At 44.9% G+C, this 14,595-nt stretch overlaps 1 protein-coding gene across 1 annotated transcript in view; it reads right to left on the bottom strand.

Annotated features, from left to right (window-relative positions):
- The window catches only part of LOC144594068 (protein lin-28 homolog B-like), a 204,213-nt gene that overhangs the window by 138,762 nt on the left and 50,856 nt on the right, over nt 1–14,595 (bottom strand). Inside the window, exon 3 of the mRNA XM_078400250.1 lies at nt 12,970–13,151. Within this exon, the coding sequence (XP_078256376.1) occupies nt 12,970–13,151 (182 nt within the window). The remainder of the gene's footprint in view (nt 1–12,969; nt 13,152–14,595) is intronic.

Here is a 14,595-nt window from a genome sequence, read left to right as displayed (position 1 = left end):
TGACCCGCTGAGTTACTCCAGCACTCTGTGAAACGTCACCTATCCATGTTCTCCAGAGATGCTGCCTGACCCGCTGAGTTGCTCCAGTACTCTGTGAAACGTCACCTATCCACTTTCTCCAGAGATGCTGCCTGACCCGCTGAGTTACTCCAGCACTCTGTGAAACGTCACCTATCCATGTTCTCCAGAGATGCTGCCTGACCCGCTGAGTTACTCCAGCACTCTGTGAAACGTCACCTATCCATGTTCTCCAGAGATGCTGCCTGACCCGCTGAGTTACTCCAGCACTTTGCGTCTTCTTTTGAAGTCTTGTGTAATATTATTTCTAGCTTATTCTGTGATATATTGCTTTCACTGTTCACAATATCATAAACAAGAGAGAAAAAGACACATACACACACACACACACACATATATATATATATATATATATAATATGCACACACAACATAGACATAAAAATCAAATAATAACAGTGCAAAAAGACAAAATCATTGCCCCTAGGTCTATATAGTTCAGAGCTTATTTGGAGGTTGCAGTGTTTAATAGCCTTATGGCTGTAGGGAAGAGCTGTTCCTGAACATGGACGTTAGTTTTCAGGTTCCTGTACCTTCTTCCCGATGACAGGGGTGAAATGAGAGCGTGGCCAGGACGGTGTGGGTCTCTGGCTGCCTTTTCGAGGCAGCGACTCCTGTAGATCCCTTGAACGGTGGGGAAGTGAAAACCCGCGACGGACTGGGCAGTGTTGGCTGCTTTTTGCATCATGACGTTTAGTGCAAGTTAACATCCCATTAAAGTCAGATTAAGTCAAGTCCAGTCTAGTTTATTTGTCACATACACATACACGATGTGCAGTGAAATGAAAGTGGCAACGCCTGCGGATTGTGCAAAAAAAATAATTACAATTTCAGCATATAAATTAAAATTAATACAGAAAATAAAATTTAGTCCCTGTAGTTATAGTAGTTGACAGTCCTGATGGCCTGTGGGAAGAAACTCCGTCTCATCCTCTCCGTTTTCACAGCGTGACAGCGGAGGCGTTTGCCTGACCGTAGCAGCTGGAACAGTCCATTACTGGGGTGGTAGGGATCCCTCATAATCTTGCTTGCTCTGGATCTGCACCTCCTGATGTATAGGTCCTGCAGGGGGACGAGTGTAGTTCCCATGGTGCGTTCTGCCGAACGCACTACTCTCTGCAGGGCCATCCTGTTCTGGGCAGAGCTGTTCCCAAACCAGGCTGTGATGTTGCCGGACAGGATGCTCTCTACAGCCCCAGAGTAGAAGCACTGATGGATCCTCAGAGACACTCTGAATTTCCTCAGCTGTCTGAGGTGGTAAAGGCGCTGCCTTGCCTTACCCACCAGTGCGGCAATGTGTGTTGTCCATGTCAGATCCTCTGTTAGGGAGACTCCCGGGTATTTAAAGCTGCTCACCCTATCCACAATAGACCCATTTATCTCCAATGGCGTGTACGTCCTCGGATGTTGAGCCCTTCTAAAGTCCACAATCGGCTCCTTAGTTTGACACAATCAGACACTTTGCTGAGTTTAAGGTGCCAGAATATAATTACCGTAGGCAAATACCCTACTGCGGGGAAAACCAGGCCTTTTAAATCACTAATACGACAGGAACAGCTCCAAATGTCCGATCAGCATGGGAACGTCATCCATTTTATCTCATCAAAGGGTCCTGACAGTTTAGTCGGATACTCTGTGGGAAGCCAAATGCCCAGATCTTCAAAGAGTGTTAGTGTCAACGAGAACCGAGTCAGGATTAGTTGAACATACTTTCTAAAACAATTGGCATTCCCCAAATGTTTGCAACCTTAAGATGAATCAAATCAATACTCCGAGCGGCTCGCTATTTGTTTTAAGCAGAGCGTCCGGGATCAAAAGAACTTAGCGCAGTGGATAGGCCGTTTCAAAGTTAAGCTTGCTGCAGAGTTAGCACCAATGTGGAACAAACAAGTTTCGTTCCTTTGACGAAACAGTGAAGCCAGAGGAGAACAGAGCTTTAAATGAAGAATAATTAACTTTCTGGAGTTTGGTCCGATACTGTCAAGCAGAAGAAGGTTCTGAAACTGATGAGGCACTCATACCTTCAAAGAAAATCTCACCAAAAAAACAAAACAATTTGATGCAACAAAGCAGTGAGTAATGTGAACTTTATGCGAGTTATCCACAAACTAACCCTACTGTCTAAAGGCAACGATCCTACTGCATTTTTAGACAGTGACTCAAACCTTACTTTTAAAAATGTCAGAACGACCACATTTTATTCAAAATTAATGGTGTAACTTGAAAGATTACTTTAATCACGGTACCTAACAACCACACTCTAAATTAAAATGCGGCTCTTTATAATTTTGTTTCAAATGGTTCTTTTGTGGGCAAAACCATTTGGACTGATTTCCCTCCATTACTTTTGAAGGAATTATTTCTCAGCTGAAAAAACTTAGACGCACATACACACACCCATGCACACACTCACACAAATTTGCACAGACACATACATACGCACACTCACACTGCAGACACACGCATAAATGAACGCACAAACACACACAAATGTGCACACACATATATAAACGTGCACACACACACACACATACAAAAGTGCACTCAGCCAAACACATGAATACGCACACACAAACACAATGCATGTACACACACAAACACATATCCACACACACACACATAAATACATATCCACACACACAAACACATATCCACACACACACGCACACATATCCATACACACATATCCACACACATAAACACATATCCACACAAACACATATCCACACACACGCACACACATATCCACACACACACATATCCACACACACACATATCCACACACACATATCCACACACACACACACAAACACATATCCACACACACGCACAAACACAAACACAGATCCACACACTCACACACACACAAACACATATCCACACACACGCACACACGCACAAACACATATCCACACAAATGCGCACACACACAAACACATATCCACACACACGCACACACACACAAACACAAACACATATCCACACACACACACACACACACACTCACACACACATATAAACACACACACGTATCTACACACACACACACAAAAACAATGAATTTTATTTGGATTAGTGGATTTCATTGAACAAAATATCTTTTCTCTGCACTTACAACTGAGAAGATGATAAACAAAGGGGACCAAAATCATGCCTAGATAACACCAGCTTCATGTACATTGCCTCCGATGACAATCTTTGGAAAAGGAATGATCCAATTAAAGTGAGCATTGATACGAATTTATCAATGTAGTATTTTTAGAACCTCAGCAGTTTTCACATTCACTTCTTCTCTATTCTCATCGAACACCAGCTACCAGAACGGCTGTGGTTGCAGAATACGAAATAGAGACCTAGTCTGTGGCTGATCTAAAAACATAATTGGTGATTTACAGGTTTCCCAAGGTTTATTTTATAAATGTCAGTAGGATTGAGGCAACACAGGGCCAATGTTCCCAACAAAAATCAATAGTCTGATATCTCTGCTCAACATAACTGTATTTTTTCTAATACATTCAACCAGCTTCTTGAAATATTTAACCCAATTTGAAATGAAAAATAGTGAAAGGTCTGGAAAGAGTGGATGTGGAGAGGATGTTTCCACTAGTGGGAGAGTCTAGGACCAGAGGCCACAGCCTCAGAATTAAGGGACGTTCCTTTAGGAAGGAGATGAGGAGGAATTTCTTTAGTCAGAGGGTGGTGAATCTGTGAAATTCATCGCCACAGAAGGCTGTGGAGGCCAAGTCAGTGGATATTTTTAAGGCACAGATTGAAAGATTCTTGATTAGCGCGGGTGTCAGGGGTTATGGGGAGAAGGCAGGAGAATGGGGTTAGGAGGGAGAGAGATAGATTAGCCATGATTGAATGGCGGAGTAGACTTGATGGGCCGAATAGCCTAATTCTGCTCCTTTCACTTATGACATAAAATGCCAAGCTCATGTCCCTTATTCTTCTATGACCTTTTTAAAAAACTTTTTCCCATCCATGGCGGCACGGTAGCGCAGCGGTAGAGTTGCTGCTTTACAGCGAATGCAGCGCCGGAGACTCAGGTTCGATCCTGACTACGGGTGCTGCACTGTAAGGAGTTTGTACGTTCTCCCCGTGACCTGCATGGGTTTACTCCGAGATCTTCGGTTTCCTCCCACACTCCAAAGACGTACAGACAGGTATGTAGGTTAATTGGCTGGGTAAATGTAAAAATTGTCCCTAGTGGGTGTAGGATAGTGTTAATGTACGGGGATCACTGGGCGGCACGGACTTGGAGGGCCGAAAAGGCCTGTTTCCGGCTGTATGTATATGATATGATATGATAACCAAACCAACAGCAACGACACATGCGTGTCACCACAAATCTATCAATAACTGTCTGCTCTGTAGTAAAATAAGTAGAAAATAAATTGAAAAGTTAGAAATGCAATCTTTCAGTCACATTTAAGGCAAATCATAAAACTGTACAATGCAATGTCGTGCCAGTGTGAGGATCAGCAGAGGACGATTTCAAGAGTAACAATACACCTTTTCCCTTTTATAAAATCAAATGCATTTATATTATATCTTAGAATCCAAAATAGTCACGTACGTGACTTTAATCAAAACTTTCATTAATCATAATCATAATCATACTTTATTAGCCAAGGTATTTATTCACAAAATGCTGGAGTAACTCAGCAGGTCAGGCAGCATCTCAGGAGAGAAGGAAAGGGTGACGTTTTGGGTCGAGACCCTTCTTCAGACTGATGGTCGAGACCCTTCTTCAGACTTTATTAGCCAAGTACGTTTTGCAACATACGAGGAATTTGTTTTGGTATACAGTCATACCAATTAAATGCAAATTAAAAGTCTACATTTGAGTTGCAGCCTCAGAAATTAATTTTACATACATCTTTATTATGTCATGTACAATTGTATTTTAAATACCTATACAATATGTGAGGAAGGAACAGCAGATGCTTGTTTACATCGAAGATAGATACAAAATGCTGGAGCAACTCAGTGGGACAGGCAGCATCTCTGGAGAGAAGGAATGGGTGACGAGACCCTTCTTCAGACAAAAATATGTGGATGGTTTAATTTACACCACTTCCACTCACCCACTTCCCCCACCATCCCCCACCAAAAAAAATTAAACCATCCACATATTTTTGTCTTAAGAAGGGTCTCGATCCGACACGCCACCTATTCCTTTTCTCCAGAGATGCTGCCTGACCCACTGAGTTACTCCAACATTTCTGTGTCTATCTTCTATACAATACGTGAGTTTTTTTTTAATACATTGCAAGAATTTAAATGCATTTTTCATAGAAACATAGAAACATAGAAAATAGGTGCAGGAGTAGGCCATTCGGCCCTTCGAGCCTGCACCGCCATTCAATATGATCATGGCTGATCATCCAGCTCAGTAACCTGTACCTGCCTTCTCTCCATACCCCCTGCTCCCTTTAGCCACAAGGGCCACATCTAACTCCCTCTTAAATATAGCCAATGAAATGGCCTCAACTACCTTCTGTGGCAGAGAATTCCACAGATTCACCACTCTCTGTGACATGATTTTTAAAAGGAAAGTTTGTAGGACAGGATACCTGCGTATTGGCAAGAGGTTCACAATAGCTAACACTTAATGCAATGAATCCAAGGACTCTTATCACTTTAGATTTTGTGTAGGCGTATAAAATCATGAGAGGTATTTATTCACAAAATGCTGGAGTAACTCAGCAGGTCAGGCAGCATCTCAGGAGAGAAGGAATGGGTGACGTTTCAGGTCGGGACCCTTCTTCAGACTGATGTCAGGGGGGCGGGATAAAGGAAGGATATAGGTGGAGACAGGAAGATAGAGGGAGACCAGGGAAGGGGGAGGGAAGAGGGACAGAGGAACTATCTAAAGTTGGAGAAGTCAATGTTCATGCCACTGGGCTGCAAGCTGCCCAAGCCAAATATGAGGTGCTGTTCCTTCAATTTCCGGTGGGCCTCACTACTGCACTGGAGGAGGACAGAAAGGTCAGACTGGGAGTGGGAGGGGGAGTTGAAGTGCTCAGCCACCGGGAGATCAAGTTGGTTAAGGCGGACTGAGCGCAGGTGTTGAGCGAAACGATCGCCGAGCCTGCGTTTTTTTCGCCGATGTAAAGAAGTTGACATCTAAAGCAGCGGATCGCCGATGTAAATCATGAGAGGAGTAGATGGGGTAGATGCACTGAGTCTCTTGCCCAGTGTAGGTGAATCATGGACCAGAGGTTTAAGGCGAAGAGGAAAAGATTTAATAGGATTCTGAGGGGTAGCTTTTTCACACAAAGGGTGGTGGGTGTACGGAACAAGCTGCCAGAGGAGGTAGATGAGGCAGAGACTATCCCAACGTTTTAAGAAATGGTTAGACAGGTGTATGGATAGGACAGGTTTAGAGAGATATGGGCCAAATGCGGGCTAATGTAGACGGGACATGTGGGCCGGTGTGGGCAAGTTGGGCTGAAAGGTCTGTTTCCACGCTGTATCACCCTATGACTCTCGAAGAATATTATTAGCGAGGTCTTTCCCCAGGCACGCAATAAATCAGCTTCAGCTGACCGAGAAAGATTATAAAAATAAGAAACCAATTAAATCTGTTTTCCCGCTGTAACTACTACACGGGTTATGACTGTTGTTGTTAGCCAGATCAAATTTTCACCCTTCTCCAAGGGATCCTTGACTATGTTTCCTGCAAGTTATCCAGGCAGCATTTCTTGTGTTAAACAAAATAGTGTTTAATGCTTCGAGAACATAGCTCCTGTTGCAACACGGAGAATAAAAGCAATAAATAATAAAGATGAGAAGCATGCGTAAATATAAACAAATGCACAAGCTTATATAAATACCACTGGGTTATATAAATACACTGAGGACTAATGATAATAAAAATGTGGTTTAGTTGTTTGAAGGTCTGTTATGCATCATATACTTGATTGCACATTCCCAGTTAATTGTGGTGTCATTTGTTTTTAATGGGTGTTAAATTACCATCCGCTTCCAGCATAAAGGAAACATATTGCAGAAATTTGAAAGCTACTGCCTTAAAGCGCCAGAGACCCAGGTTCGATCCTGACCACGGGTGCTGTCTGTATGGGGTTTGTATGGAGCTGCGCTGGTCAAGAAGGCAAAGCAACGACTGTTCTACCTAAGAACACTGAAGAAGTCTGGTCTACCCCAACAGCTGCTGACGACATTCTAACGCTGCACCATAGAGAGCATCCTAACGCATGGCATCCTAGTGTGGTATCTCAGCTGCACGGAGGCAGAAAGGAAAGCTCTTCAGCGGGTAGTCCATAGAGCTCAGAGGACCATCGGAACACAGCTACCAGCCTTGGAGGGCATCTACAACACACGATGCCTCAGAAAAGCCACCAGCATCCACAAAGACTCTTCACACCCCTGCAACAGTCTGTTCGAATCTTCCATCGGGCAGACGATACAAGGCCTTCTACGCCCGCACCTCCAGACTCAGGAACAGCTTCATCCCCAGGGCCATAGCTGCTATGAACCGGTTCTGCTGAGCCAGATGGTCACATCGCACAGTGAACCGGCACAGATCTACTTGCACTTTATTCTGTCTTAAAACTGTTACAATTTGTTTCGCTGGGTTGTTGTTGTTTAAATTAATACTGACTAGCTAATTAAATTATTGCATCTTATGGGAGGCGCATTCCCAATCTCGTTGTACCCCTGTACAATGACAATAAAGATATATTGTATTGTATTGTACCTTCCTCCCCGTGACCTGCGTGGGGTTTCTCCGGGATCTCCGGTTTCCTCCCACACTCCACTGACGCACAGGTTTGTAGGTTAATTGGCTTGGTAAAAATGATCCCTCGTGTGAGTAGGATAGTGTTATAGTGTACGAGGATAGACACAAAAAGCTGGAGTAACTTAGGGCGGCACAGTGGCGCAGCGGTAGAGTTGCTGCCTTACGGCAAATGCAGCGCCAGAGACCCGGGTTCCATCCCGACTACGGGGGCTTGTCTGTACGGAGTTTGTACGTTCTCCCCGTGACCTGCCTGGGTTTTGCTCTGAGATCTTCGGTCTACTCCCACACGCCAAAGACGTACAGGTATGTCGGTTAATTGGCTTGGTAAATGTAAAAACTGTCCCCCGTGTTAATGTGCGGGGATCGCTGATCGGCGCGGATCCGGTGGGCCGAAAGGGTCTGTTTCCTGTGCAGTATCTCTAAACTAAACTAAACTAAACTCAGCGGGTCAGACAGCATTTCTGGAGAAAAGGGTCAAGACCTTTCCTCAGACCGTATTAGCATCGCTGGTCGGTGCGGACTCTGCAGGCTGAAGGGCCTGTTTCCGCACTGTATCTCTAAACTAAACAAAACTAAACAATATTTTGACTTTCTTTTCAGCTATGATCGTATATCACTAATGACCAAGGCAAGCTGCTGATTGTATGGCTAGATGGCAAGATGGCCAGGGATGCAGGGAAGGAGAAGGACACATACATTTCCGCAGCTTCCCAACCTTTGCCCTGATGCAGCTGCCTTATCAGAGGTACCCATTTCAACTATCATGGGATAAAGGAGTGGACTTGGTAGTAAATATCAAAAGGTAGGCACAAAATGCTGGAGTATCTCAAGGGGTCAGGCAGCATCTCGGGAGAGAAGGAATGGGTGACGTTTCGGGTCGAGACCCTTCGTCAGACTGAGAGTCAGGGGAGAGGGAGATGTGGAAGGGGAAGGTGTGAAAATGACAGATCAAAGGGGATGGTTGGACAAGGAAATGTGCAATGGTTCATTGTTCGTTGAGGAAAAAGTGACAACCAGGCATATAATCAGTAATTTATTCACAAAATGCTGGAGTAACTCAGCAGGTCAGACAGCATCTCGGGAGAGAAGGAATGGGTGACGTTTCGGGTCGAGACCCTTCTTCAGACTGAAGAAGGGTCTCGACCCGAAACGTCACCCATTCCTTCTCTCCCGAGATGCTGCCTGACCTGTTGAGTTACTCCAGCATTTTGTGAATAAATCGATTTGTACCAGCATCTGCAGTTATTTTCTTATACTATATAATCAGTAATATTTAATCAGGAGGACAATTAAACTATTCGGAGAACTAGGGTGGGGGAGGGAAAGCCAGGGTAGCTTGAAGTCAGAAAATTCAATATTCATACCACTGGGTTGTAAGCTGCCCATGCAAAATAGTGACTTGGTAGTCAGATGGCAGTGATGCCTTTTACAGACAAATAATCTGTTGTTAGACGGTGTCTAAATGAATACCTAGCACTGCGAGGCATTTGGAAAGAACAAAGAATTTTTAATTCCTCGATACGTTAGCATTAGCCTAAAATGATGATAGATCTATTCTACATTTTCCTTGCACCCCATCTCTTTTGATGTCTCGTTTTCACTCCTTCCCCTTCCTTATTGCTGTGTCTCCCTCTCATTGACTCTCAGACTGAAGAAGGGCCTCGACTCAAAACGTCACCCATTCCTTCACTCCAGAGATGCTGCCTGTCCCGCTGAGTTACTCCAGCTTTTTGATTCTATCTTCAATGTAAACCAGCATCTGCAGTTCCTTCCTACGCATAACTTAAAATGAAGTCTGACTTCTGCTTTGAACTATCCTTTTAGCTTTTACCACACCGACCAGCGATAGACAATAGACAATATATGTACACGATAGCTCGACAAAAACTTGCGACCTTTAAGAAGTATTTAAATCAATGCGTTCTCTTACACAAAATTCAGATTTTTAAAACACATTCATCACGATTTTACAACTGAAACGATCAAAATGCATTTAAACGAAAGACATTTCTCAAAATATCCTTTTTTCAAAAACAAAATCGCTGCAACACAGAACAAATGTCACGCAATATAAAATCACAGCTTAAATAACGCTTAAATAATTGACCATCATCACAAAAATTGAGAACACGAAGGAAGTTTTTTAGCACAAAAAAAACTTTGTTTAAGATGATCTTCTTAATAATTGTTCCGATCGTTGTCTTAACGAAAACACTCTAACTCTCGTCTAACAAGTGAAGGGAACGAATTTACACCCTCGCTCGTTGTAATTTTAATTTGTTAAAGTCGGTTGTAACAAATTCCAATTAAATCCTCTGCTTCGCCACAGCACTAAAGCAAAAAGTGCACAAAAATCACCTTGGCGGCTGGACTTAAAGGGGGCAATAACCACGTGGAAGTCCCAACTCCACTTGTTTCCCCTAAAATAGATACATGGAATTATGACCCCAATCATTGCGAAGGCGAGTTGCTATCTTGCAAAGCCACCCGCGATCTGCTCAAACCCGACTCAAGCGACTGCCACCAAAGCACAAACCACACACACACACACTGTGATTCGATCACCGGACAAAAGTCCCACACCCCTCCCCTCCCCGTTTCGAAATGCTAATTCTCTGCGTAGTGATAAGGCTAAGGAGGAAACCCTAACTCCAAAGAAAGACGGTTTGGGTTTTTTTTTTCTAATCAAGGCCTTACATGCCCGATTCTGTGGCGGGCAATGGAAGCTAAAGCCACTGTGGCACAAGGCTTCGACCGACCAACACGCTCGAAAACATCTCCCCCCTCTCTCTTTGGCGCTGTATTCGTCCATAAAGTAACCTTACAAGGTCGTAAACCCGTGCTTAACGACCCAAGAAAGGTTTAGAGAGAGAGAGAGACACACACACACCACACACTCACACACAAACACACACACACACACACTCACACTCACACACACCGTCACACACACCCTCACACCACACACACACACTCACACACACCACACACAAACAAACACACACACACTCACACACCCACACACACCCACTCACACACACACACACACACCACACTCACACACACACCACACACACACACCACGCACTCACACACACACTCACCCTCTCCCTCCCTCTCTCTCTCTTTCTCTCTCTCTCTCTCCCTACCTCCCTCCCTCTCCCTTCCTCTCTCTCCCTCTATCTCTCTCCCCTCTCTCCCTCCCTCCCTCCCTCTCTCTCCCTCCCTCCTTCTCTCTTCTCTCCCCCTTCCCGGCCCTCACACACCCACACACCACACACACACTCACACACACACACCACACACTCACACAACACACACCACACACTCACACACACACACACACACACACGCACACACAAAGACGGGTAGGGGGGGAAATATCTCAAGTTGCAAATGGAAACCGGTTGATAGAAACACCAATAACCGCCACAAGGAAGGTTTTTCACTTCCAAAAGTCACATTTTACTCCTGTAATGTAAATCTCCTCTTTGATTGGGAGGATCCGATGATTCCAACGTGTACGGTGATAATTAATTATCCGGGTTACAATTTGCACGCAGGCAATCCTCGTGCCAAACCCCCCCAACCTCCGACTCCACACCAGGCTACCTTTAACAAGCCCCTCCGCAACAGAGCACTGCGAGGATCGGGTACAAATATCGACCCTCCAACAACCCAAGACCCACCAGTGCAACGAAACAGTGAAACTAAAACGAAAGCATCCGAAGAGAAGTGAGAAAGAAAAGGAATGTTTACCAACATTAACAAGGGTGCGCCACGAGAAATCAACTACAACAGGGTGTGATGTTACAAAGTAAGAATGACAATAGACAATAGGTGCAGGAGGAGGCCATTCAGCCCTTCGAGCCAGCACCGCCATTCAATGTGATCATGGCTGATCATTCTCAATCAGTACCCCGTTCCTGCCTTCTCCCCATACCCGCTGACTCCGCTATCTTTCAGAGCTCTATCTAGCTCTCTCTTGAATGCATTCAGAGAATTGGCCTCCACTGCCTTCTGAGGCAGAGAATTCCACAGATTCACAACTCTCTGACTGAAAAAGTTTTTCCTCATCTCAGTTCTAAATGGCCTACCCCTTATTCTTAAACTGTGGCCACTTGTTCTAGACTCCCCCAACATCGGGAACATGTTTCCTGCCTCTAACGTGTCCAACCCCTTAATAATCTTATACGTTTCGATAAGATCCCCTCTCATCCTTCTAAATGTTTACCAAAGCTAAGTGTGTCCGAGCTCTCGAAATTTTCCAAGCGTGAGACAGGCATTTCTGCCTTTCACCTTGCCTGGGATTTAAAAAATAAATAAATATATATATATATACGTGCGCTAACAGAAACACACTCGGCGTGCGGGCATGATTTCTTCTTCAAATTCATTCATTCACTCGGTACAAACATTGTCGGTGCTTTTGAAAAGAACGCAACTTATGGCAAAGTCGGAAATCAAACATCAGCGTTCTGTTTCCAGAGTTTAAACACAACAAACTGATGAAAGCCAACACAGAGAGAGAAAGAGAAAGAAAGAGAGAGAAGAGAGAGAGAGAGAGAGAGAGAGAGAGAGAGAGAGAGAGAGAGAGAGAGAGAGAGAGAGAGAGAGAGAGAGAGAGAGAGAATTAAAATCACTGGACACGTGTGAGAAGGGACTGCAGATGCTGCAGTTGGACACCGAAGATGGACACAAAAAAAGGTGCTGGAGTAACTCAGCGGGACAGGCAGCATCTCTGGAGAAGAAGAAAAAAAGAATAGGTGACGTTTTGGGTCCGAAGAATGGTCTCGACCCGAAACGTCACCTATTCCTTTTTCTCCAGAGATGCTGCCTGACCAGCTGAGTTACTGGAGGATTTTGTGTCTATCTTCTGTGGGGGTGGGGGGATGGGGGGGGGGGGGGTGGGGGGATGGGGGGGGGGGGGTGGGGGGATCAGAGCACCCGGCTCCATAATCCAACAATGGGATCCAAAATCAAACGCAATTCAGTAAAGAAAGAGAAGATTTCACAGTTGACTTTTTTTAACAACAATCCCCCACTCCCCCACTCCCCTCCCCTCTCCCCTCCAAAGGTCAAGCAGACTTTATAAATGAACCTTGCGGAATTGTGCAAACTTACCTGGTGCACAAAAACATCGACCGGTGTGTCCAAGGGGCTCCCATCGCGGGATGCCATGGAGATAAACCCGAATCCCATTCTAACGTTGAACCACTTGCAGTGGCCGCTCCCATGCTGAATCTGACCTTCTTCTTTTTCACTCAATCGGCGTTTTTCGTCGCCATCACCTTTACCCGCCCCTCCTGGACAGGTGCACACACATGCACACACACACAGACATGCACACACAGAGAGACATGTACACATGTATACACACGCACAGACATACACACACACACACAGTCATACACACACATATACACAGTCATACACACACACACACACACACAGTCATACACATACACACATACACAGTCATACACACACACAGTCATACATACACACACACACAGTCATACACACACACAGTCATGTACACATGTATACACACACGCATAGACACAGTCACAAGCACACAGAGACATGTACACAGATATACACACGCACAAACACACACACACACGGTCATACATATACACACACAGTCATACACACAGTCACACACACACAGAGGCATGTACACAGGTGTGCACACGCACAAACACACACACAGTCATACATACACACACACACAATCATACACACACACACACACAGAAACATGTGCACAAGTATACACACGCAAACACACACATAGACACACAGTCACAGGGACACACAGAGACATGTACACAGACACACACACACACACAGATACACATGCACACACACAAATACACATGCACACACACAGTCATAGACACATAGTCATAAATACACACACACAGACATACATACACACACACACACACACACACACACACACACACAGACCCACGCACACACAAAGCGACATGGACACACACACACAAGGGTGGGGAGGGAAGAGGAGAAATAAGACAACATTTCAATTTAACTGACGGGGATAACCCGGGAGATAATCAACAAAGTGCATCTTTACATTTTTAAAAACCCCGAGTAGAAAGCCAGTAGGTCGAGGTGTATCAAGCAACAACAGTCCATGTGGAGCAGAGGTGCAGACAGAGGTGCAGAGTTGATTTCAACCCACGTGCGATGCCCAGAGTGTGTGTTTCCCTATTTGTTGTGTGAGGCCGCGAGTGAAGATGAACCAACGATACTCAACAAGGCGGCTCTAACCCCGATCCCATCTCCCACACAAACCCGGCTTATTTGGGGCTAGTTTCGTTTCCCAAGTCGCGATCAGCATTCGCCGAAACGTCAAACGCGGGGGGCACTTTTTTGTTGTTGTCGTCGTTAAAGTATATAAATATATATTTATCTATCTATTCACAAAATGCTGGAGTAACTCCGCAGGTCAGGCAGCATCTCGGGAGAGAAGGAATGGGTCGAGACCCTTCTTCAGTCTGAAGAAAAGTCGCCCATTCCTTCTCTCCTGAGATGCTGCCTGACCTGCTGAGTTACTCCAGCATTTTGTGTCTACCTTCGATTTGTACCAGCATCTGCAGTTATCTTCTTATACTATTTATCTATCTACATGGGCTCTGCTTAGTTGGGCAAGCCGCGTATTAAGCAGAAGGGGCGCCCTGTGGCGTTCAGCATGCGCTAACTGTCCTCCACATAAACTCA

This window comes from Rhinoraja longicauda, chromosome 5 (genome assembly GCF_053455715.1).
Source record: "Rhinoraja longicauda isolate Sanriku21f chromosome 5, sRhiLon1.1, whole genome shotgun sequence".
NCBI lineage: Eukaryota > Metazoa > Chordata > Chondrichthyes > Rajiformes > Arhynchobatidae > Rhinoraja > Rhinoraja longicauda.
Note: the sequence above shows the minus strand (reverse complement) of the source record. Positions and strands in the feature narration are given on the sequence as shown.